We start from the raw sequence: 22,318 nt of genomic DNA on the forward strand, positions 1-22,318 counted from the left end.
TTCTTCCCTGGTGGAATGAAAGGAAGGTGGGGAAGGAGGGAAAATCTGCATGAGGAGAAACTGTGCTTCCCTTCTCTTTTTCCACCTAATGCTGCTGCATGAGAAAAGCACGCTGAGAATTGCAGAAGCCATCCAATCACGAGGAGAATCATTATCAACACACAAACAGATGGAAGGTACCTAGGACTGCTGAGCTTGAAGGAAATTCTTTAGCACTACGTGAACAGTTTATCTCTGAGATTCATTACATTTTTTAACTTACAGGTTAACTCTTTAGGGGGTGAGTAAGTCAAGGACCATATTCTGAATTGAAACTCTCAATTACTTAACAAAATTATAGCCCAGGAGTTCCCATTGTGGCTCAGCAGAAACGAATCTAGATATCCACGAGGATGCAGGTTCGATCCCTGGCCTCGCTCTGTGGGTTAAGGATCCGGCATTGCTGTGAGCTGTGGTGTCGGTCACAAGCTCAGCTCAGATCCCCTGTTGCTGTGACTCTGGTGTAGGCCAGTGGCTACAGCTCCGATTAGACCCCTAGCCTGGGAACCTCCATATGCCACGGGTGCGGCCCTAAAAGGACAAAAAAAAAAGGGAGTTCCCGTCATGGCGCAGTGGAAACAATCCAAGTGGGAACCATGAGGTTGCAGATTTGATCCCTGGCCTCGATCAGTGGGCTAAGAATCCGGCATTGCCACGAGCTGTGGTGTAGGTCGCAGACTTGCCTCAGATTTGGCGTTGCTGTGGCTCTGGCATAGGCCAGCAGCAACAGCTCTGATTAGACCACTAGCCTGGGAACCTCCGTATGCCATGAGTGTGGCCCTAAAAAGACAAAAGACGAAAAAAAAAAAAAAAATACAGCCCACATGCATTTATGGAGTATTATATTCCACACACTATGCAAGAGAGCTTTTTGTGTGCGTTACTTAAATTATCAAAATTACTCCACAAGTTATTATAATTATGATCATTTTACAGATGAGAAACATGAGGCTCAGAAAAGTGGGTCTTTTTGGTCTTTTGGTATTTTTAGGGCCTCACCCACAGCATATGGAAGTTCCCAGGCTAGGAGTTGAATCAGAGCTGTAGCTGCTGGCCTGCACCACAGCCACAGCAACTTGGGATCCAAGCTGCGTCTTCGACCTGCACCACAGCTCATGGCAACGCCCGATCCTTAACCCCTTGAGTGAGGCCAGGGATCGAACCCACAACCTCATGGTTCCTACTCAGATTCTTTTCTGCTGCGCCACACAGAAACTCCCCAAACTTCATTAGATTTTTAGCATGTATTACTCATGCATAATTTTTAAGACATAGATGAAATTAATTGGTCATAAAGTGGTCACATTCAGGCTTGAACTCTTCCGAACCTTTTTTTTTGGCCACACCCAGGGCATGGATAAGTTTCTGGGCCAGGAATCGAACCCAAACCACAGCAGTGACAATGCTGAATCCTTAACCACCAGGCCACCAAGGAACTCCCCTGAATCATTTTTTTTAATCAGTCATTGATACCCATGTTTTTCCACACAATATCATCTTTTGTGCCATCAAAAGCCTGGGCAATCCAAGATGTGTATTCAAACCATTATCTCTGGGATTTTCTTCTAAGCTTGCCAACGGCTACTCTGTAAGGCCTGTGCATGAAGAGATGATGACAACTGCCTCACGACCAAAAGCAATTCTAAGATGTATCTGAATTTCAGAAATGTAAGAATGTAAAAAAAAAAAAAAATGTACTTCTTAGAGTTAACAAAATACAATAACTTATAACTTTGTATAAGACAATATCTCGTGGCTACTGATGGTGAGCACCTACCATACTTGGTATTTCACCTATTTCATCTAACTTTCACAGAAAAGCAAGGAGGCATTAACCTTATTTTCCATACATGAAATATGAGGCTCAGAGAATCTCAGTAACTTGTCCTTGCTTACCCAGCTAATAGGTGGCAGAGCTGGGTTTCAAACTCTGGTCTGTCTTCAAAGTCCTTATTCTTTTCATTACTTCAGTGGTTCTCAAAATTTAGTGCACATAAGGATCATCTCAAGTGATTCTTCCAGAGTAGGAAAAATATTGCAAATACTGCATATATTTGCAAATCATATGGTGGATAAGATATAAAAAGACTTCTTCTTACAACTCAGTAAGAAAAAGATAAATAATCCAATTAAAAATGGGAAAAGGATTTGAACAGACATTTCTCCAAAGATATACAACTGGCGAAATAAGCACATGAAAAAATGTTCAACATCATAAGCTCTTAGGGAAATGCAAATCAAAGTCACAATATGATACCACATCACAATCATTAGAATGGCTATAATCAAAAGACAAGTTCCCATTGTGGCTCAGTGGGTTAAGAACCCAACACAGTGTCCATGAGAATGTGGGTTCGACCCCTGGCCTTGCTCAGTGGGTTAAGGATCCAGCCTCGCTGAAAAGGTAGCAGATGCGGCTCAGATCCAGCATTGTCATGGCTGTGGCACAGGCCTGCAGCTGCAGCTCCGATTCGCCCCCTCACCTGGGAACTTCCATAGGCCGCATGTAACAAGCATTGATAAAGATGTGTAGAAACTGGAACCTTCACATATTAAAGCTAGCAGGAATATAGAGTGGTAACAGCCACTTTGGAAAACAGTTTGAAAGTTCCTCAGAAAGTTAAACATAAAGCTACCATATGACCCAGTGGTACCTAGTGGTACCAGGTATATACATACCCAAGGTAAATGGAGACGTAAGTCATAAGTCCATGAAAAACTTGTTCAAAGGAGCATTATTCATAATAGCAAAAAGTCTATCAACGAATGAATGGATCAATAAAATGTGGTAACCCATAGAATGGAATGTTTTTCTGCCATAAAAAGGAATGAGGCACTAATGCTATAACATGGATGAGCTAAAACATTATGCTAAGTAAAAGCCAGTCACCAAAGAACACATATTGTAGGATTCCATTTATATAGATTTCATTTCCATAAATAGAGAAAGTAACTGCTAAGGCTGAAGAAGGTGATGGGAAGTGACTGCTAATAGGGAAACTGCCTTGTAGGAGGGTCAAAAAGTTTCTAAAATTAGGAGCTCCTGTCGTGGCCCAGTAAAAACAAATCCGACTAGGAACCATGAGGTTGAGGGTTCAATCCCTGGCCTCACTCAGTGCATTAAGGATCTAGCATTGCTGTGAGCTGTGATGTAGGTCGAAGATGTGGCTCAGATCTGATGTGGCTGTGGCTGTGGTGTAGGTCGGCAGCTACAGCTCTGATATGACCCCTAGCCTGGGAACCTCCATATGCTGTGGGTGCGGCCCTAAAAAGAAAAACAAACAAACAAACAAACAAAAAAAAACCACTTACATGGATTAATTGTATGGTAAGTGAATTATATCTCAATAAATCTGTTTTAAAAACCTTCTAGACCAGGTAAGTTCTAAGTTTCCTTTCTAGACAGTCTCCAAGACTAATCGAAAATTGAAAAATCATAGAGCTCTGAAGAAAGTCTCAGCACTTCCATCAACAGACTTCAGAATCCAATCCCCAGTGACTCCCTTGAACCTACAGTTTAGAGAAGGTTAACAGAGCAACTCCTCACTTGAGGTCACTAGCTCTTCAGACGTCTACAAAGAATGGACAGGTGCTTCTGGAGCCCATGTCGATTTTCTAGGACATCTGTGAGAAACCACACGTAGACTCGGCCTTCTCTAATGTAAAGTTTAAGTATCTTTGCCTTTGGCTGGACTCATGTTACTCGTTTTAAAATCCTGACTCAAAACTGACTGACAGCTAACTCAATATGTGAAAAGTAAAAAATAAGAAAACAAATTATTAAGTTAAAATGTACTATTAATAGGCAAAATGTTTCCAGAAATGGGAGCCATAATGAGTTCCTTGGTTAAAAGCTTGGGAAATACAGATATAGAGGAAAGTACACCCGTTTAGAAATGAGCAGAAATAACCTAGAGCCCACCTCAATACAATTCACTTCAAACCCACTGTGCCTCGGTTTCCATTTTCATCTACTCAACAAATGTCACAGTATCCAGCTGCCTAAAATTCTATGATTTTTCAATATTATATAACGATCTTCTAAAAATGTCTACAAAGAAAGTAGTTCTCATATCATGGGTCCCTACAAAGAACTTTCTTTACTAACTCTAGTTAGCACATCATAAGAATAAAAAATAAATATAATATATTAATAAATGAGATATAGGCTACAGCAGTTATATAGTACTTATAAGTGGCCTCAGAAAGCAGAGAGAGAATTAAAAAACAATGCACTGAAAAAAAGCAAAGTGTGCTTGTCTCCTGCTGACAGCAAAAGTCCACAGGAAACACTTCAGTATTAAACCTCCCCAAAGCATGGAATGTCCCTGATTAACAACAAATGAGGGATCTTTCCCTCTCATACTTTACTCCCAACACACCAGCTGCCACATGCATCCGTGGAACAAATGAACTGAAGAAAGGGAGGAGAGCGAAGGAAAAAAACTGCATCATAATTGGTCTCCTTTCAAAAGTCCAGAAGATGAGACGGGGGAAGGGGAGTGGGAACAAGCTATAACCCAGTATAAAATTTTCCCATTTACAGCTTAATGTGTTGTGGTCTTTTAAAAAAAAAAAAAAAAAAAAAAAAGACTTTTTTAAAGTCACAAAACTATTCTATATCTACTTACTTCTTTATATGAACAATAAAAAGCTATCTGCACTTTTTGGGGTGAACTCGCACTAATTTTTTTTGTCTTTTGTCTTTTCAAGGCCACACCCGACACATATGGAGGTTCCAGGCTAGGGGTCCCATCAGAGCTGTAGCCTCCGGCCTACACCACAGCCACAGCAACTTGAGATCTGAGCCATGTCTGTGACCTGCACCACAGCTCACGGCAACGCCGGATCCTTAACCAACTAAGTGAGGCAGGGGATCGAACCCACAACCTCATGGTTCCTAGTCGGATTCTTTAACCACTGAGCCACGATGGGAAGTCCACCATAGTAATTTAAATTGAGCGTTAACACTGGTGGTAGGGGTGCATCAGTGAGAAGGAGAGCTGTTGCCAGGATTTCGAGGAGGAAGGGGGAGAGCCCCAAAAAAGGAAAAGCAGGCAAGATCCTTCATAATATAATACATATAAAAATCCAAGTTTAGAGATTTCTAATGAATTTTTAAAAGGTCATTCTACTTGCTTAGACAGACCAGAAAAGCCAGGCTACCTCCTCCTCAAACAATTAATATCAAGAGTAGGCAATTTCCAACTTCCAATTCAATATTACCATGGGGGCAGGGAGCATATCAGAAATGTAATCTCATGAGGTAAGAGAGTATTCTGCTCACAATCATATACGAATCAAGGGGTTCACCCCATTTATTTAACGCAAAGAACACACTGACTTCTTTAAAATAAGAGAGAATCCATTAATCCTTGGAGCACCAACAATTTCTACATCAAAGTCACAGTACATTTTATTTATTTATTTTTATTTTTTATTTTTTTGTCTTTTTGCTATTTCTTTTTTTTTTTTTTTGTCTTTTTGTTGTTGTTGTTGCTATTTCTTGGGCTGCTCCCGCGGCATATGGAGGCTCCCAGGCTAGGGGTTGAATCGGAGCTGTAGCCACCGGCCTACACCAGAGCCACAGCAACAAGGGATCCGAGCCACGTCTGCAACCTATACCACAGCTCACAGCAACGCCGGATCGTTAACCCACTGAGCAAGGGCAGGGACCGAACCCGCAACCTCATGGTTCCGAGTTGGATTCGTTAACCACTGCGCAACGAGGGGAACTCCAAAGCCACAGTACATTTTAAAGTGCCTACATGAATCTAAGTAAAACACAAGCTCTACAGACATCACTACAGCCCCCTACAGAGCTTATAAAATATCTCACCTAAAAACAAATAAGCTGCATTTAAATATAACCAGTTACATTCATCTAACAATTCTGCCAGCTTAAACAAAGGACACAAAGACACAAAAACATAAGATTTAGCCTCTTGGAGTTCCCATCGTGGAGCAGTGGTTAACGAATCCGACTAGAAACCATGAGGTTGCGGGTTCAATCCCTGCCCTTGCTCAGTGGGTTAAGGATCCAGTGTTGCCATGAGCTGTGGTGTAGGTTGCTGACGCAGTTCCAATTCTGCATTGCTGTGGCTCTGACATAGGCCAGCGGCTACAGCTCCGACTAGACCCCTAGCCTGGGAACCTCCATATGCCGAAGGAGCAGCCCAAGAAATGGCAAAAAGACAAAAACAAAACAAAACAAACAAACAAAAAAAGATTTAGCCTCTGACTTCAAGGAATTCACTTGAAGGGGGAAGCCAGATGTGCAAAATCAAAACTCTCTTGAGATCACGCAGAAGGTCAAACTTGCAAACTTAGTGGTAACCAGAATTTGCCAGGTGAAAACTGAGAGGAAGGGTACCAAGAGGCAAAGAGAAACGTACAAACAAGGACATGAATGTTGAGAGCACAATTAGAGAACCGGGAGTCCTGCGTGGCCAGGGCAGGGAGTAAAGAGGAAGGGGGCGCGAGCACGGAACGGCAGCAACACGCTAGGAAATGGAGCCTGCGGCTAGGCTCCAAGAGGCCGTATATGCGATGGCAAAGTGTTTGGTCTTTATCCCGAGGAGCACAGAGAACCTGGTATGTAATAAACAATGTTATTAGAAAGCCGACTGGTGACAATGACAAAGGCATTTAAAAGGAGAGACTGGGAGGTGGCAGATGTGAGAACACTACTGCAATAATCAGGATATCACTGCAACAATGCAAGTGAAATGTGATGAAGTCAGAAATAATACAAACACCACAGACAAGAGCAGCAGTAAGAATAACAACTTAGCAGTGACTGTGTGTCCATATATTTGACCATAAGCCAAGGTACAAGCAAGAGGGGACATGGAGAAAAGATTGCAAACAAGAAGTCTTTAGGATAAAATCAACAGGACTCAATGACCACTGGCCATCCAGACCCCACAAAGGATCTTACGCACTAATTCTGCTTCTGAAACTTTATTACTTTCTTCATCTAGAGATTTCTACTAAAAATGCTTTCGTTCATTTAATAGATGTTAAAACTTAATTTTTAACCATATGAAAACCTTCAGGTATCTTGCCAGGAGTTACTGAGGTCTAAAATGTCCTTGTGGCCATAAGAAAAATCAAAAAAACAAATACAGAATTAATTTTCAGTCAGAAAACAATGACCTTGGTATATTCGAGTTTGGATGAGTCTAAATTTATGTGCCTTAGTTAGAGACCCTGAAAAGACAGGCAAAGAGTAGAAAGAGTCATAATAGTACCTAAATTAAATACGGAAGAGGAAAAAGGAACACTTTACATTAAAGTCTTTGGGCTATAAACAATTCAGCTATCCAAACACATAATTTTATAACAACATATAGGAAACACTTTTCTAAAACCAACATGAGGTTGTGCTCCACAGGAAAAACGTAATTGATGAGATTTACAGACCCAATTCCAATTTAACAAATGTATTAATAAAGGGAAATAAGAATTGCAGCTACTGTTTCAACATGCAAATCATCTTCCATCCGTCACAAAAATAGGTTTGCTGAACGGTCAGTTTGTGTATAGGAGTATAAAACAGTGGTGTTTCTTTCAATAAAATGAGGCATGATGCCCTTTATAAAGAATGATACTGATTTTCACAATGCTGGCAAAATGTCTTATCTTTTAAATTCAAAGTTATCTTGACATGGATATAGGTACTCTTAATGATAAAACATCAAAAGCACATTTGTCACTAAATTTACTGTTCAAAGACAAAATTATATTTGTCATGTTCTAATAAACTATGCTGGTATAGTCAACTGAGGTTGACTGGCTCACCCCCAGATATTAACCATTAACCAGGTGTCAGTTTAAAAATACATGTGAAATCTCTAAGGTCAATAAATGTTACGATTCAGTAGAAAGATGATCTAAATAAGAATTTCTACTTCAGTAACCGTACTCTGACAAATTTGTAAGACTCTTGTTTTCTCATAGCAGTATGTGTAAGTTATGGGTTTCTCCACTAATGGAAAAAAAGTTTGTATTGTGTTAGTTCCAGTTATAATTTCTAGCTGAGTCAAAGCTCCAACGGCCTTAAAGCAGGAAATTCAAAAGGAAATTCCATCTTCAGTTCCTGGGGCTTGGGAACTCAAAGGTTCTTTTAAACAGAGATACAGAAGTTCTCAAACTATTTACTATAACCTTACCTCATATCTTCAAGCAAATCACATTCTGCTTGATGTTTGGCTTGAAGTTTTGTCATCTGCTCAACTTGAATGTTTTTCAGTTCTTGTGTAACTTTCACCTAAAACATATCATATATTTATGAGGCCTTACTGAAACTTTAACAACAACAACAAAAAATCTCTTAAGGAAAATACTTAATACTTGTCAGAATATATAACTCTTGCTTGCTTCTCCCCTGAGGACCATAAATCCATTATGAGCCATCTAATTTTGTTTATGGCAGGTACTTAATGCTCAATATACAGTTAGGTCTTAGAGTTTTAAGAGTCTGTCATCTATTTTCTCCAAAAAGGATTCAGACATTAACCAACCAGGAGAGGTGAGCAGAGTGTGGGTGGGAGAAGGGGCCATACAAATACCTCATATCTAATGATGGAAATTTTCACAATCATGAAATTATACCTTGAATCAACTATGTAAATGATTCCATAATGGCTTCAGAAAGCACACTCTCCGGATGATGCCCCGGACTCGCTGACAGCACATCAAATCGCAATCTCTTTTCTCACAAAGGAGAAAGCAAAAGTGACCTTCCAGCATATGCCGTGCTTTTCAGCCACCCCGGCAAGCCCGTCCCCATGGCGTTTTCACTTCAAACAGCTAGAACAGCACATGCAAGCCGGCCAGTGCCTCGCCAGCCAGGCCCGGATCCAGGTTGCAGGGGGCCTGGAACCCCCACCGCCAGATCGGGGCTACGGGAGGGGTGAGAGGACGTGTGTGAAAGGAACAGACTCCCTTCACTGGAAAACCCAGGTTGAGAATGAGAAAGAAGACGCAGCAGACACCAGTGAGTTCGGCATTCAGCAAATGTTTGCCCACAAGGGGAGGAGAGAACAGCCTCCTCCACCCAGAGCCCGGAGGAGACACTCAGTAACCTGCAGGATTAAAAGACAAGGACGCCGCCTCAGTCCCTGGGAAAACTGGGCAAGAGGGCAGTGAAAGAGTTCTGGAAGGGCAAAACGGAGGAGCTACTGACACCCGTCACTCCCACCCCGAGCCCAGATCGCGGTGCCCACGCCACGCTCGGCCCGGTTCTCGCTCTCCGGGGGGCAGAACCACCACCTTCCTCGCACCCGAGTCGGAGGGGCGGGGCAGGAATAGGGAAAAGAAAGGCAGGCCGGTCCATGCTTCATTGCTTGTTTCACCCTGGGGTCGGGTGACCACTGCAACTTCTTCTCGGTCGCCCCGTGGGAAAAGTGGGCCAAACCTTAAGGCTAGGCTGGAAACAAATTCCCTGTAAATCTGGAAACCGGCAAGGGTGGAGACAGGCGGGCGGAGGGCTTAAACCTGGTGCAGACTAAACAATCACACAAGCACCAGGCTCCGCAAAGCTGCAGGGGCTCCCCCACCTCCCCTCGGCGCAGCCCCGAGAAAACACTTTGCAGAGAGCAGCACTGCCATGCGCGCTCACACACACACACACCCAAATGCACAACCGAAACTCCAGGGCAATGTCGAGAAGGGGGTCTCCGGCGCGGTCGAGGGGACCAGCCCGGGTCGCCCCTCCGTCGCGCCCCCCGCCAGGAGCCGGCGGCAACTCAGTGACAAGCCCGAGACGACGGCGGTCACAGCCCCTGGCGCAAAGGGGGAGGGGGCGCGGCGGTGGCCCCAGCCGCGTTCCCTGCGCCCATCCCCTCCCAACCGTCAAAGACCCCCAGCTGCATCCTCACCTTCCTCGGCGGCGGCTGCATGATGCTGAAGGGACATCAATCCTCCTCCGGCGGCGGCGTTGGCGAGGCAGGGAGAAGGAGGGCCGAGAGGAGCGGGCGGCCCCGAGAGCCGGCGTGAGCGGTAAGCAGCGCCTGAGAACCAGCACTCGGCCCGGAGGGAGCAAGGCCGGCGGACGGCAGGAGGACCCGGGTCGCGGGCAGAGTGTAAAGAGAAAGAGGAGGAGCGCCGGCAAGGCCTGGGCTCCGGCGGCCCGGGGGTGTGTGAGGCGAGGAGGCGGGGACCGCGAGGGGGCGGGGCCCGGGAGCGGGGGCGCAGGGTCTCCCAGCTCGCGAGCAGCTCGCGACGAGCGGCCGCGTCGTCCGGTTCCCGGCCGCCGAGGCTCCCCGCCCGCCGCCCGCTCCGCGGCTCCTCGGACGCGGCCCCCCTGCCGCCACTCAGGCGGCCCGGCCCTCGCTGGGCCCAACGCCCCCGCCCGGCCGGGGGAGGTGGGAGGCGGCGCCGCGCTCTCCGCTTCGCTTCTTCCACTCAGGCCGCGGGAATTTCCGGCCCCAGCGCGCGACGCAGCGCCCCACTCCGGCGGCGGAAGGGACAGCTCAGGCCGGAGCTGGATTCTAGGGCCGGGCCAGGCTGAGAGGAGCGAGCGTGGCCGCGGCGCGGGGCTCCGGATCGCGGGCCGAGGGACGGGGGGAGCTAACGGATCGATCGGCGACTCAGAGGGGTAGAAACGCGACCGCAGCCCGAGGGCCCCCCCGTTCTCTCCGAGAATGGCACGTTCCAGACGCCTCCTGGCCCCCCTCCCCCACTCCGCGAGCCGGCCGGGGGCTTCCCGCGCGCTTTCCCGCCCGCCCGCCGCGGCGCGCCTGCGGTCGGGGGCGCGCACGTGGGCAGGCGAGGGCTCTGCGCCGACGCACGCGCGTAAGCCGCCGGTGCCTCCTGCGGGCGGCTGAGACCTGCTGAGCCCGAGACAGAGAGAAAGAGCGAGAGCGGGTGTTGCTGTGGGGAGCGGGCAGCATGTCTGTATGTCTGTAGCAGTAGGAGAGTCCCGTTCTTTGCTTCATCTCGGCGCTGCAACACCCCCCTCCCTTCCAGCGGGATAAGCCTGGCCGGCCAAGGCACCAAGGGGCGGGCGCAGACAAGTCCTTTCGCGGCTGCTGCGGGTGCCTGGTTTGGGCGGGAGCGGGGACGTCTAGTTGCCCTGCGGAGAAAAAATTGCCTCTCTGCTGCAGGGCGTCTAAGTCATGAGCACAGACTCTGCGCTAGAAGACCGCGAGGTCGTTAGAGCCAGGACCTCCATTTGAGGCCGGAGGAGTGGAGACTCTCTGAAGGTTACACAACAGGGCTAGACTGGGTGGGTAACTAAGCGTTGCATGGGTTATAAAACAGGTGCAGATGATAACCATGAGGAAGAGTAGAGGAGGTGGCAGGGTCAGTGCAGGAAGCCCTTGAATGGAAGTCAGGATGCCAGTCGATCTGCCTGCCCCTGATTGGCTGGGCGAACTCAGGCTCCCTCATCTGCCCCGTGAGGACGCTCACCAGGCAGCTCCCTCCATCCCACCTTACTCCTCCATCCAGACCATCAGAGGTTAGGACTCTCAGCCTCCCTTGATGTCCTTAGAGGAATGAAAACACCTCTTCCGGAGCCTCTAGGTCTGGGTGAAGGGCGAATCAGAGAACCCCAGTTTTATCAGAAGTTGGGGTCTCAAACACCTGTTCTCAGAAGAGTAGTCAGGCAAAAGAGGAAAGTGAATGAAGCCCTAGGAAGACCCGAGGAACTTGCCCAAAGCCACTTGGCTAGAAATTGGGAAGATGTAAACCTAGATTGTTGGCATTGTTAGCCTAGATTCTTGTACAGGAAGGTGATAGAATTAGAGATATGCTAATAACTAGAGTCAGGTTAATCTAGGGCTATGTAGGAGTTGGGAGACCAGACTTGCTGTTTCTGGTTTCCTCGAGGCCATTCAAAAGTGAGACCTTCCCCAGAGCCCTCAGTTACTATCGGGCAAGGCCTGGGGCAAGAGAACAGGTGGTGGAGGCCCAGCTCCCTGACAGCTGTGGGGCCAGCAGCTAGAGCCCAAGCTGGGCTCCAGTCTCAGCTCCACCATCAACTTAATATGAGACCTTGACCTAGTCAGTTCACCTCTTTCAGCCTTCATTTCCTCACTTGTAAAAAGGGGAAATAGTGCCAGCTTCACAGGCGTTTTGTATTAATTAGAACTTCTCCTACCGCAGGGCCTTAAATGCTCGCTGATACATCATTTATTCAAAAAATATTTGTCAGGGTCCTGCTTTGTGCCAAGCCTTGGGCCAGGCACTGGGGATACAGAGGCCTTCACCATGACTGAATTCCAAACTAGTCCATGAACGGTCTAGTGGGGGAAGGGTAACAGTGCTTTCCAAACCACAGGCACTGTCCTGCACACAAAAGGGACTGAACAAAGATTTGCTGAATCCTAGTCCTGGGTGCAATAGTCTGGCCTAGAAATTATGCCCCCTTCACCTCCCTTCTCTGGAAGTGAGCCCTGGGCGTATCAAGGTGCTAGATGTTAAGAGACTTGGAAATCAGCTTCTGTCCGGATCTGCTGCGCCTTCTCTGGGCCTCAATCCCCACCTGCAGAGTAAGATAAGTGAATGAGCCTGGAACTTTCCAGAGCTGAAGTCAAACCCTGGGGCTTTTTGTTGTTGTTGTTGTCTTTTTGCTTTTCTAGGTCCGCTTCCTGCAGCATATGGAGGTTCCCAGGCTAGGGGTCTAATCAGAGCTGTAGCCTCCGGCCTACACCACAGCCACAGCAACACGGGATCCGAGCCGCGTCTGCAACCTACACCGCAGCTCCCGGCAATACCCAGTCCTTAACCCACTGATGGAGGCCAGGGATCAAACCCACAACCTCCTGGTTCCTAGTCGTATTCGTTAACCACTGCGCCACAACGGGAACTCCCCTGGGGCTTTATTTTAGGGAATTAGGAGAGTACCCTACAGTTGACTTACCTTTACTCTGAAACCAGCAATGGCACTGCATTTCTGGAATGATTCCCTTTAGAGGGGTTATTGAAAAGCCAAGAGGCAACACCAAATGGGCCTACTTGCCTGCCAACTGCTTTCTCAAAAACGTGGTTTCTTTTAAAATCTGTTTACTGTTGACCAAGTGCTTTTTCCAAACCCCAAACTTTTGTGTTACTTTTCTGAGCTAATCTTGACTATAATCCTATAAGAGAGCATTATTCCCTTTGTTTTCCAAGTGAGGAGCCAGAGGTTCAGTGGAGATTAGTGGTTTGCCCTGAAGGGATGAATTTGGGACTAGAACCCAATTCTCCTATTTGCATCTGTGAGACCTGTTTAAAGGAATGGGAAGCGTTCACCTAAGGAAAAAAGCAGATTTGGGAGAATACAATCCATAGGTTCCAAACTCCACAGGGATGGAGAAGAGGGTTGCTGTGACACGTAAACCTGACTTAAAACACCCCCTTGACCCAGGCCGGGGACTCCCAGAGCCTTGCAAGCAAGCCCTGTGTTACCAGTAAGATCTCTTGAGATTCTCCGGGGGAAATGCCACAGAGCTTTCCTGTGGCCACCGAGCAGCATTCACTGTGGCCCCAGAGACAGAACTGGAACAGACCTCAGCTGCCTCTAAGGAAGGAGGTTTTCCAGGCAGAGCCACCCCACCCCTGCAGCTGTGCAAGCAGCCGCTGGCTCCCATCCATCAGGGAGGCCAGAGATGAGATTCTCACCCACCCTGGGCAGGAATGAATGACAGCTGCCATTTATTTTGCCCCTTCCAAGTTTCAAGCATTGACCTAAGGCTGTTCTTTACCTTGTTTCTAACCCTCACGACAACCCCTAATGCTGCATATGACCCATTTCAGATTTCACAAACTGAGGCTCAGATGTGAAATGCCCCAGCCAAGGTCACACCGCTAGGTCAGGAGAGCCAGGCCTGGCCCCTGGCTCCCTCTGGCTCTGAAGCTGTACTCTCCCTCCAGCATGAGGGCGGCTGGGCAGTCTCTCAGAAGGAACGTGATTCTAAGTTTAAGTTGGAGCCAGGATTAAAAATTGGCCTGGAACAGATAGACGAGTGGGCACTGGAAGATGAGCTATTCCAACATTCCACGGGGCTCCCGGGAGAACCCTCTGGAATGCAAAGTATGCGGCCGCCCTTGAGCACGGCTAGCATGCGAATAGCACCCCACCCGGGTCCAGAGTGGGTGTCCACGACCCACTGGCACTCCATCCAAGGTGGCCAGCATCCCACCTGCCCATCCTGCACCAAGGCCCCCTTACCCTCCCACAGCCTCCTCCACTCCGTCTCTGTCATCTTCCCCCACTTACATTGTCACAGGCTGCTCAGGAATAGCAGGTGCTCACTCTCCCCTGCCTGAGCTCCACGGAGCCGACCTGGGGTGCTGCTGCAGACAGTGCAGTCTGTGCCCCCCCAGTTCGCCTTCCTTCTACCCTAGTCACCGCCCACCTCCACAGCACCTCCATCCCACGCCCACGTGCACTGGCCTTTGCTCTGGCCTGGGGAGATGCCTCAGCACAGCGCGCTGGTCAGCCTGTGGTAAGAAGGCGCCTGTCTCTCCCACGAGTCAGTTCTGCAGACAGAGGATCACAGCCCCTGGAAGATCAGCGGCCGCAGGAAGAGGGCAGAGGCTCTCCCTAGGACCCAGAGTGAGTTCAGGGCAGAATAAGACCTTGGATTCAATCCAGCATCACTCAACGAATCCCTTATTCTGGGCTCAGCTTTTTGTTTTTTGGGTTTTTTAAAATTCATGTTTGGTTCGTTTGCTTTGCTTTTCAGGGCTGCCTCCTTGGCATATGAAGGTTCTCAGGCTAGGGATCAAATCGGAGCTGCAGCTGCTGGCCTATGCCACAGCCACAGCCACGCCAGATCCTTAACCCACGGAGCAAGGCCAGGGATTGAACTCACGACCTCATGGATATTAGATTTGTTTCCACTGAGCCACAACGGGAGCTCCTGGGCTCAGTTTTAAGCAGGACTTTGGAGTGAGACCCAGGCCCTGTACTCCAGCAGCTCCCAACCTCAACACGGGAACCAAAGGTCACATCAGTGAGTCCAGGACACGTGGGTCAGCCCGTGAAAGTCACAGGGACCCAGATTGCCCCAGGTGGTAACAGGACTGGAAGGCCAGCAGTGAGTCCCTGAGAGACAGGCACTGGGGTGAGGAATTACCCTGCCAGCTGGTGGCCCTGTCGGGGAGTGTTCCAGCTTGGGGTGGGGGCGAGGGACGTTCCTGGGGCTACGGTAGCAGCTCACAACCATATGATTTTGACATCAGGAGACAGCAAACCAAGGTTCTCACCGCATCTTTGTCAGGCCGAGTGTGACCTTTGGCACATGGCAGATTCTTTTCTATGTTCCTCCAGGGGGGCGGGGGCATAGGTTAAATGCAATTACAGGGACATGGTCTGTAAAGGGCTGGGGAGCTATGTAAGCGAGTGACTCCCCAACCCTGGGATACAGCAGGAAAGGCCCAGTGACCGCCGTGTGGGACACTGACAAGGGCTCCCCTCTTGGAGCTGCACTGTGATCACAACTCCGGAACGCTAGGACCCAAAGGTGAAACAGATTCGGGTAGAGGGGTGACATCACAGGGATTTGGGGTCAGGCAAGCCTGCGTTACATGTGATTGCTCCTCTCGCTGGGTTTGGGTTCTTGACCAAGTCTTGAAACCTCTTTTAACTGAGTTCCCTTGTGCACAGAAGGGGAATAATGACTCTGCAGAGTCGGGATGCGAAGGAAGTGGGAACGTCTCTCTAAAGTCCTGCCGTTGGACTGGCCCCACCATCACGGGGCCACTCTGCCTGCAGGTGTTTTCAGTTTCCCTTCATCTTATTCTGGGTTTGTTTGCAAATGAAAAGAATAAAAATACATTGGAAATCAACTATAATAAAAAAACAAACAAACATTTTTTAAGTAAAAATAAAACACAAAAAGAGGAATTCCCAGGGGAGGAGGTTGAGCCCAGTTACCGTCCTGGTTTTGCCCTGACTCACCACGAGGACCTGGGAAGTCCCTGCCCTCCCTCGGCCTCGTCTCAAACACCCAGGCTTCCTCCAGGGAGTTTTTGCAGAGCCCAGCCTGGGGGTGCTCGCCCAGCTGAGCTGGGGGATGGCCGTCAGGTCGGGACCAGGGGAGGGGGATGGCGTTGTGGGGGAGGGACGGCACGATAGGGAGGTGACAGCTCTGTAAGCCGCGTGTGCGCTGACCTGTGGAGGGGGAGACCCTGCTCAGCTTAGAAAGCCTGCTGCCGCTTTTCCCAAAGCCTGCCCAGTTCATGCCAAAACAAAGCATGCTTGTCTGCTTCCTGCTGGAGGGCGCCAGGCCAAAATGAGTGTCCTGGAGGGCTGGCAGATGCCCTGGCGTCCTGCCTCCTCCCTGGGCACCCGCCCTTCCCAGGCAGTGACACATCCATGCACACGCCAGTGTCCTGGGGTCCAGGCGAGATTGGCCGGGTGTGTGGAGAGGAGCTTCCCCAGGACCTTGACTCCCCCCTCTGGGTTCCAGCCCTCTGAAAGGGGCACCTCCAACACCTAAACCTGCCTGTCATCCCAGGCCAGCCTTGGCTCAAGATGGCATCTGACTCTCACCATGCTGCTGTGGGCAGAGCAGGTGGCATCAGCATGCTAGGAGCTGCTGTCAGTTGCTATGGGAGGGAATTCCCTGGCTCAGGAAAGCTTTTCCAGCAGAAGGGAGCAGGTGGTGAGTCTCCCCGAAGAGGCAGATGCTGCCAACACCATAGGCAGAGCCAATCCTGGGTAAGAAGCATCAAATCCACCACCCCCTTCTTTCTGAGGCTGGTCTAGCCTGGGTGCGGTAATAATAGCTTACACTTTATAATAGCTACCATGTGTCAGCACCTCACATAAGTAATCAATTTCACTCTCACAACCACTTTGAAGTCGGGAATATTCTTAGCCCCATTTTACCCAAAGATCACATAGCCAATAAGCAAAGTGAGGTTTGTACCCAATTAATCAGGCTCCAGGGTCTGCGCTGTTAACTGTTCTGCCAACCTGCCACCAGAAGATGGTATTTCCCCTTAAACCCTGTTCCACATTTGGATGTGGCAAGATGCTTGCCCTCGTACCCTACAATCCAAGCATTTTCCCAGACTTGCCCAAGCTGAGCATCGCCTAGAGGTGCTTATTTAAAACACAGTACCTTCATCCTCTGCTCTGAGGATCCAGCAGTCTTCATGTGGGAAGAAACACAGTGTCTGAGACGTGGAAATGGCCCATAAATATTTGCTAACTGAATGGACTCCCTGCCAACTGAATGGACTCCCCGCCTTCGCTGAGCCTCTGCTCATCAACAACACGGAGCTAGTTGCAGTTCCCCACGCTGCCCCAGCTCCAAGTGTGGCTGTGTGTCCAGCGGGTGAGTGTATCTGCACAAGCTTTGCTTGCGTGTGAGGAGTTGTTTATAAGCGCTCCCCCTCGGCTCCCACTGATGGCTGCACTGGTGACAGCTAACATTTCTCACGTGCTTCTGGGGTACCAGGCTCAGCTCCAAGAGCTTTGTCGCTGCTGATGCATTGATTCTCGCAACACCAATTCTCCTGACTTTAAGGATGGGGAAACTGAGGCTCAGAGACGCTAAGTAACTTCCCACGGCCACATCGTTACAAGTAGGATTTGAACTCAGGTGATCCTACTCCAGCATCCAGAGAGTCACCCCTCCGTCGTAGCTTCCGAAGTCACCCAGCCCCTCCTCTTGGGAACTGGGCTGCCAAAGTTTAATTGAGCAAATGATTAGTGCAGCGATAGAGGGAATATTAAATGAACAGGAGCTCTCACACTGGATGGAGAGACAAGCTCTAGAATCGCTTCACTGGTGTTGGAGCCTGAGTAAGAAATTGCAAAGCGCAGAAGCAAAGTGCTGCGGTCATTCCTGGTGGGGAAGGCTGCCTCTGTCTAAAAGAGGGCCCTGGGAGGCTGCTGCCTGGGAAGTGGGCCCAGCTGCATGGGAGGCGGCCACTCCCAGGAGAGGAACAGTGAGGGGGGCCAGATGGGGCCTGAGCCATGTTTGGGAACAAACAGCCTGAGTAGTGAATCCTGGGAAATGAGCCTACAAAGGTGAACTGTGGCCTTCAGTGTCCCGCCTGGATATTTGCTCCAAATTTGAAAAGTGATAGCCCTTTGTGGTGTTTATCACACTCCGTAAAGGCATGTGCATTGCCTGTCTCGACCTTCCGTCAGTGTTCCCCCGCGCTAGAGGTCTCTGGGAGGAGGTCTTGTTGTCTCTCTGTCCCCAGCACCAAGGACAAGGCGTCCTGGCTGGATGGATTTGAAGGCCTGAAGACCCAGAGGTTGCCCCACAGTGGCACGTTAAGCGTGGGCGGCCCGGCCTCAGAACAGAAGACCCAGGACAGCCCCTGAAGGCCATCGTCTGTCACTCACACGCTGCACTGAGCTTGGGACCTCACTGCTGCTCCTCCCGGAGGGGGCGGGGGGGGGAGGCCTGTGAGTGTGCAGACCACAAAGGGGAGGCTGGGGGCGGCTAGAGCCCCAGGCACCTTGGGTCGGGTCACACCAGCTCAGGGCCTTTCCTCCTACCCGCTAGGCACACAGCTTGGGGTCTCAGTTAAGGGCACAGGTCAAGTTCGAGATCTGACAAAGCAGTTTGCAGCCTGGCTCAGCGGCTTCCTAGCTCTGTGCTCCCGAGCGCCTCCTCTGCCTCCTGCATGTGTCCCACTGGCCTGTGACCCCGGCTCTCACGCTCTCTGTGCCTCGGGCACTGTGCCTGTTGGGATGTTACCCTTGAGAGGCTCATGGCTCCGTCATTCTCTAGGGTACCCGACGGTGCTGTCCAGGTGGCAGCAATCTGAGTGTGAAGGTGAAGCTTGGTGTCCTCTCTCTGCGGGGGTCAGAAACCCCTTCTCCAGCCGGCTCTGACCACAGAGAAAGGACCGGATCAAGGCCACAGAGGCATCGTTCCACCTGCCTGACCCTTTTTCAGGCATGTCCGGGGATGGCTGTTCTCCACGTGCACCCCAACCTTACCATCAGCCCTGCCACGGTACCCCAGGAGGCTGATCCCTGTGGGCTGCATCCCAAGGCCCCCTTGCCAACGGGCTTCTGCTTGGGCTTGGACAAGGACAAATGGCAGGAGACTGGACGACAGAAAGAGAGGTCGGGCTACTTCTCCCTCTGCTCCCTCCCTGCTTTGGCGCCTCCCCCACTTCCCCCTCTGTCCCACTCCAGCCAGGCAGGCAGCCGCCCCCTCACTAGGTCCAGGAGTGTGACTCCTGCCCCTCCTTCAGCCCTCCTCTCTGGGTGGGTGCCACACCGTCTTCTGTTTGTTCCCTTAATCTGCCCGCACCCCCAGACGACCGTCCCTTCAATATGTCTCTTCATTAGAGACTCCCCTCACTAGTCTCTTCAATGCTTCCTGCTGGCCTCCTGACTGCAGGACCTCCAGCATGATGCTAAGTGAGATAAATCCGAGAAAGAAAAATAGGATATCACTTATACATGGAATCTTAAAAAAAAAAAATACAACAAACTAGTAAATATAACAACAAGAACAGAAAAAACCAGACTCACTGATATAGAGAAGAAACCGGCAGTTCCCAGCAGGAGAGGGAGATGGAGGAGCAATATAGGGACATGGAGGGAAAAGACTCAAACCCTGATGTGTAAAACAAGCTATAAAGATATATTGTACAACACGGGGTATGGCCAGCATTCTATAATAAGCATAAGTGGAGGAGTTCCCTGGCAGCTCAGCAGGTTAAGGATCTGGCATTGTCACTCCTGTGGTTCTGGTTACAGCTGTGGCATGAGTCCATTCCCTGACTCGGGAACTTCCGCATGCCATAGGCAAGGGGAAAAAAAAAAAATATATATATATATATCCTTTAAAAATTGCGAATCATCATATCGTACACATGCAATACATAAAATTGTACCTCAGAGTTCCCATTGTGGCTCAGTGGTAATGAACCTGACTAGTAGCCATGAGGATGAAGATTCAATCCCTGGCCTCACTTGGTGAGTTTAATATCCGGCACTACCATGAGCTGTGGTGTAAGATGCAGATGTGGCTCGGATCCCATGGTGCTGTAGCTGTCGTGGAGGCCGGCAGCGGCAGCCCAGTTTCAACCCCTGGCCTGGGAACGTCCATATGCTGCAGGTGTGGCCCTAAAAAGCAAAAAAAAAAACCAAAAAATTCAAAACATTGTACATCAATTATACTTCAATGTAAAAAAATTGAATACAAAAAATATATAGAGGACTCTTCACCTAGATGTGCCTGTTTGGCTTTCTCAGGTTGAGACCAAAGACTCAACCAGCCTGGCCCGTGAAGAGTCTCCCATGCACCTGCTCTAGGCAGATGGGTGCCACTTGGCTTCTTTGAGGGCCCCAGGGTCTGCTTCTGACGTAACTGTCACACCTAAAAGCACTTCTGTGGGCAGAGTCAGAGGAGACAGGGCCACCTGCAGCCAGGTAACAGGGACGGGAGGGCTGAACCAAGACCACCAAATAAGACGTGCCTCGAGACAGGGCACGGCCATGGCACCGCGCAGGCAGGGAAGGCGGCAGGGCTGTGGGAAGTCAGGAACCTGCTTTGCCCAGAGAAGGCTCGCTAGAGGCCAGGCAGGGCCTGGTCCGGAATCCTAGGGTCCTGGAAAGGCAGGGAGGAGAGGGAGGAGAGGCTCATCTCAGGAGAGAGCTGAGCAAAGGCTTGGCAGAGGAAGCGGGATCCCTGAGGGGCAGGGGCTTGGTGGGCCACACAGAGGTCCATGGCAAGGGCCTCTTGGCCTCCGGGGACACGGCGCCCAAGGCCGCACTAGCCTGGCACAGGGCTCCCACCCGAGGCCAGGCCTCCCACGTTCCACACAAGCTCTCCCACCTCCCTCTGGACTGAGCTGTCACCCCAACCCTTTCACTTCCTCCCTGACGGCACCTGCCCAGACCGCAGCCCTGGCAAGGCCCCGTTTTCTGTTCTCATTTCCTCTACACCTCTGTGGGCTCCTAACAAAGTTTCAATTTCTCAAAAAAAAAAAAAAAGTTTCAATTTCTCAACAGGGGTTGGGCCCGACCCTGACCTAGGTACCTTCAGTCTTGCAATCTTGTTACTGCCTCTGTGCCATGATTCCCGCCTCTCCCCCTGCCCAGCTCCGCCCTGTGCTCTGCCCTCCTGAACAGCTTGGCCAAGCCATTTGACTCGCTGTTTTGACCCAGGCGCTCCTTTGCTCGAGACCCTTCTATGGCTCCCTCTGCCCTGCCCACAGAGCACAGGCTTCTTAATGTGACATTCTAGGCCTTTCTCTGCCCAGCTCCTGCCGGCCCACCCAGCCGCGTCTCTTCAGTGTATTTGTTCCCCAAAGAACACACACACGCGCTGTGTTGGAACTTGTCGGGTTCTTCCAGCATCTTCGCCCTTCTGAACCTGCCTTTGCCCCCTTCTCTGCCTGATAGACTCATATTCATCCTTCAAACCCCAGCTCAAAACTCCAGCTTCTGGAAAACCTTTCAGAATGAATCCCCCTGCCTCGGGGTCTCCATAGCCTTGTTCAGACCTTGATGACAACACTAAGCCCAAGCCCACTAGGCTTCGATGGTGTTGTGTCTTTTTTTGAACCCCCACTTCCGTTTCAGTCTCTGGCCCCTGCTGGACCGCTTCTTAGCTATGTGACCTTGGGCAAGTCACTGGAACTTCCTCTGAGCCCCAGGCTGGATTAGATGCTCTCTGTTGACAGTTTTTCAGCACCCACATGCACATCAATAATCGTGATGAACTGTAGTTATCTCCCACTAGGCTGTGAATAAGCTCCCTCTTCTGCAGGGGCCTCCCCTTCCCCTGCCCCGGCCCCTCCCTGCGCCCTGGCCCGCGTGGGCCAGGGCTCTGGACCAGAGAGCAGGCCTACACCAGGCCTCACCTGTTGCTGTCCCATGGGCTTTCAGGGTGGAAGCTGCCAGATGCCCAGACAGTTTTACTTCCCTCCTGGCTGCAGAGCACCGAGAGCAACTGTCAGCCTTCAAGCACTTCCGTCTCGCTCAGAGCCAGGCTTCCTTTTCACCCCTTCCGTAGGCAGCAAGCCGACCGTGGCCGCAGGCTCTGTGCCAGCTCCTGGGGAGTTTTGTTTCTTCTTGGAAGCCAAGCTCAGACCGCTTGGGAGGTGGACTCCCCCTAAGCACGGTCTCCCCCCTTGGGGGTTTGCGGCGGGAAAGCCTGATTACCCAAAACACTCGGAGGTTGGAGTCTTGACCTCATTTGACCTGTCCAGCTATAGAGCGAAAGGTTTCATATGAAGAAACTCCTGCAGACTCATAACCCCTCAGAGCCCTTGATGGAGCCTGTTCCTTTCACAGATGGGGAGCCCGAGGTCCAGAAAAGGACTTTCCCAGAGCGGAAGCAGCCATGTACCCAGG

At 50.1% G+C, this 22,318-nt stretch overlaps 1 protein-coding gene across 9 annotated transcripts in view; it reads right to left on the minus strand.

The window, feature by feature from the left end:
- The window catches only part of FCHSD2 (FCH and double SH3 domains 2), a 253,445-nt gene extending 231,494 nt beyond the window's left edge, over window positions 1-21,951 (minus strand). For 5 of the 9 annotated variants that reach the window (XM_021102292.1, XM_021102288.1, XM_021102291.1 and 2 more), the window contains exons 1-2: window positions 9,924-10,817; window positions 8,214-8,311 (exon numbers count right to left, since the gene is read on the minus strand). In XM_021102292.1, the coding sequence (XP_020957951.1) occupies window positions 8,214-8,311; window positions 9,924-9,944 (119 nt within the window). In that variant the 5' untranslated portion in view covers window positions 9,945-10,817. Of the gene's footprint in view, window positions 1-8,213; window positions 8,312-8,655; window positions 9,509-9,923; window positions 10,818-21,825 lie in introns of those variants that run through there. The other 4 variants (XM_021102293.1, XM_021102289.1, XM_021102287.1 and 1 more) reach the window with 2 other exon arrangements.

The sequence above is a fragment of the Sus scrofa genome, chromosome 9, assembly GCF_000003025.6.
Source record: "Sus scrofa isolate TJ Tabasco breed Duroc chromosome 9, Sscrofa11.1, whole genome shotgun sequence".
In the NCBI taxonomy this organism is placed as follows: Eukaryota; Metazoa; Chordata; class Mammalia; order Artiodactyla; family Suidae; genus Sus; species Sus scrofa.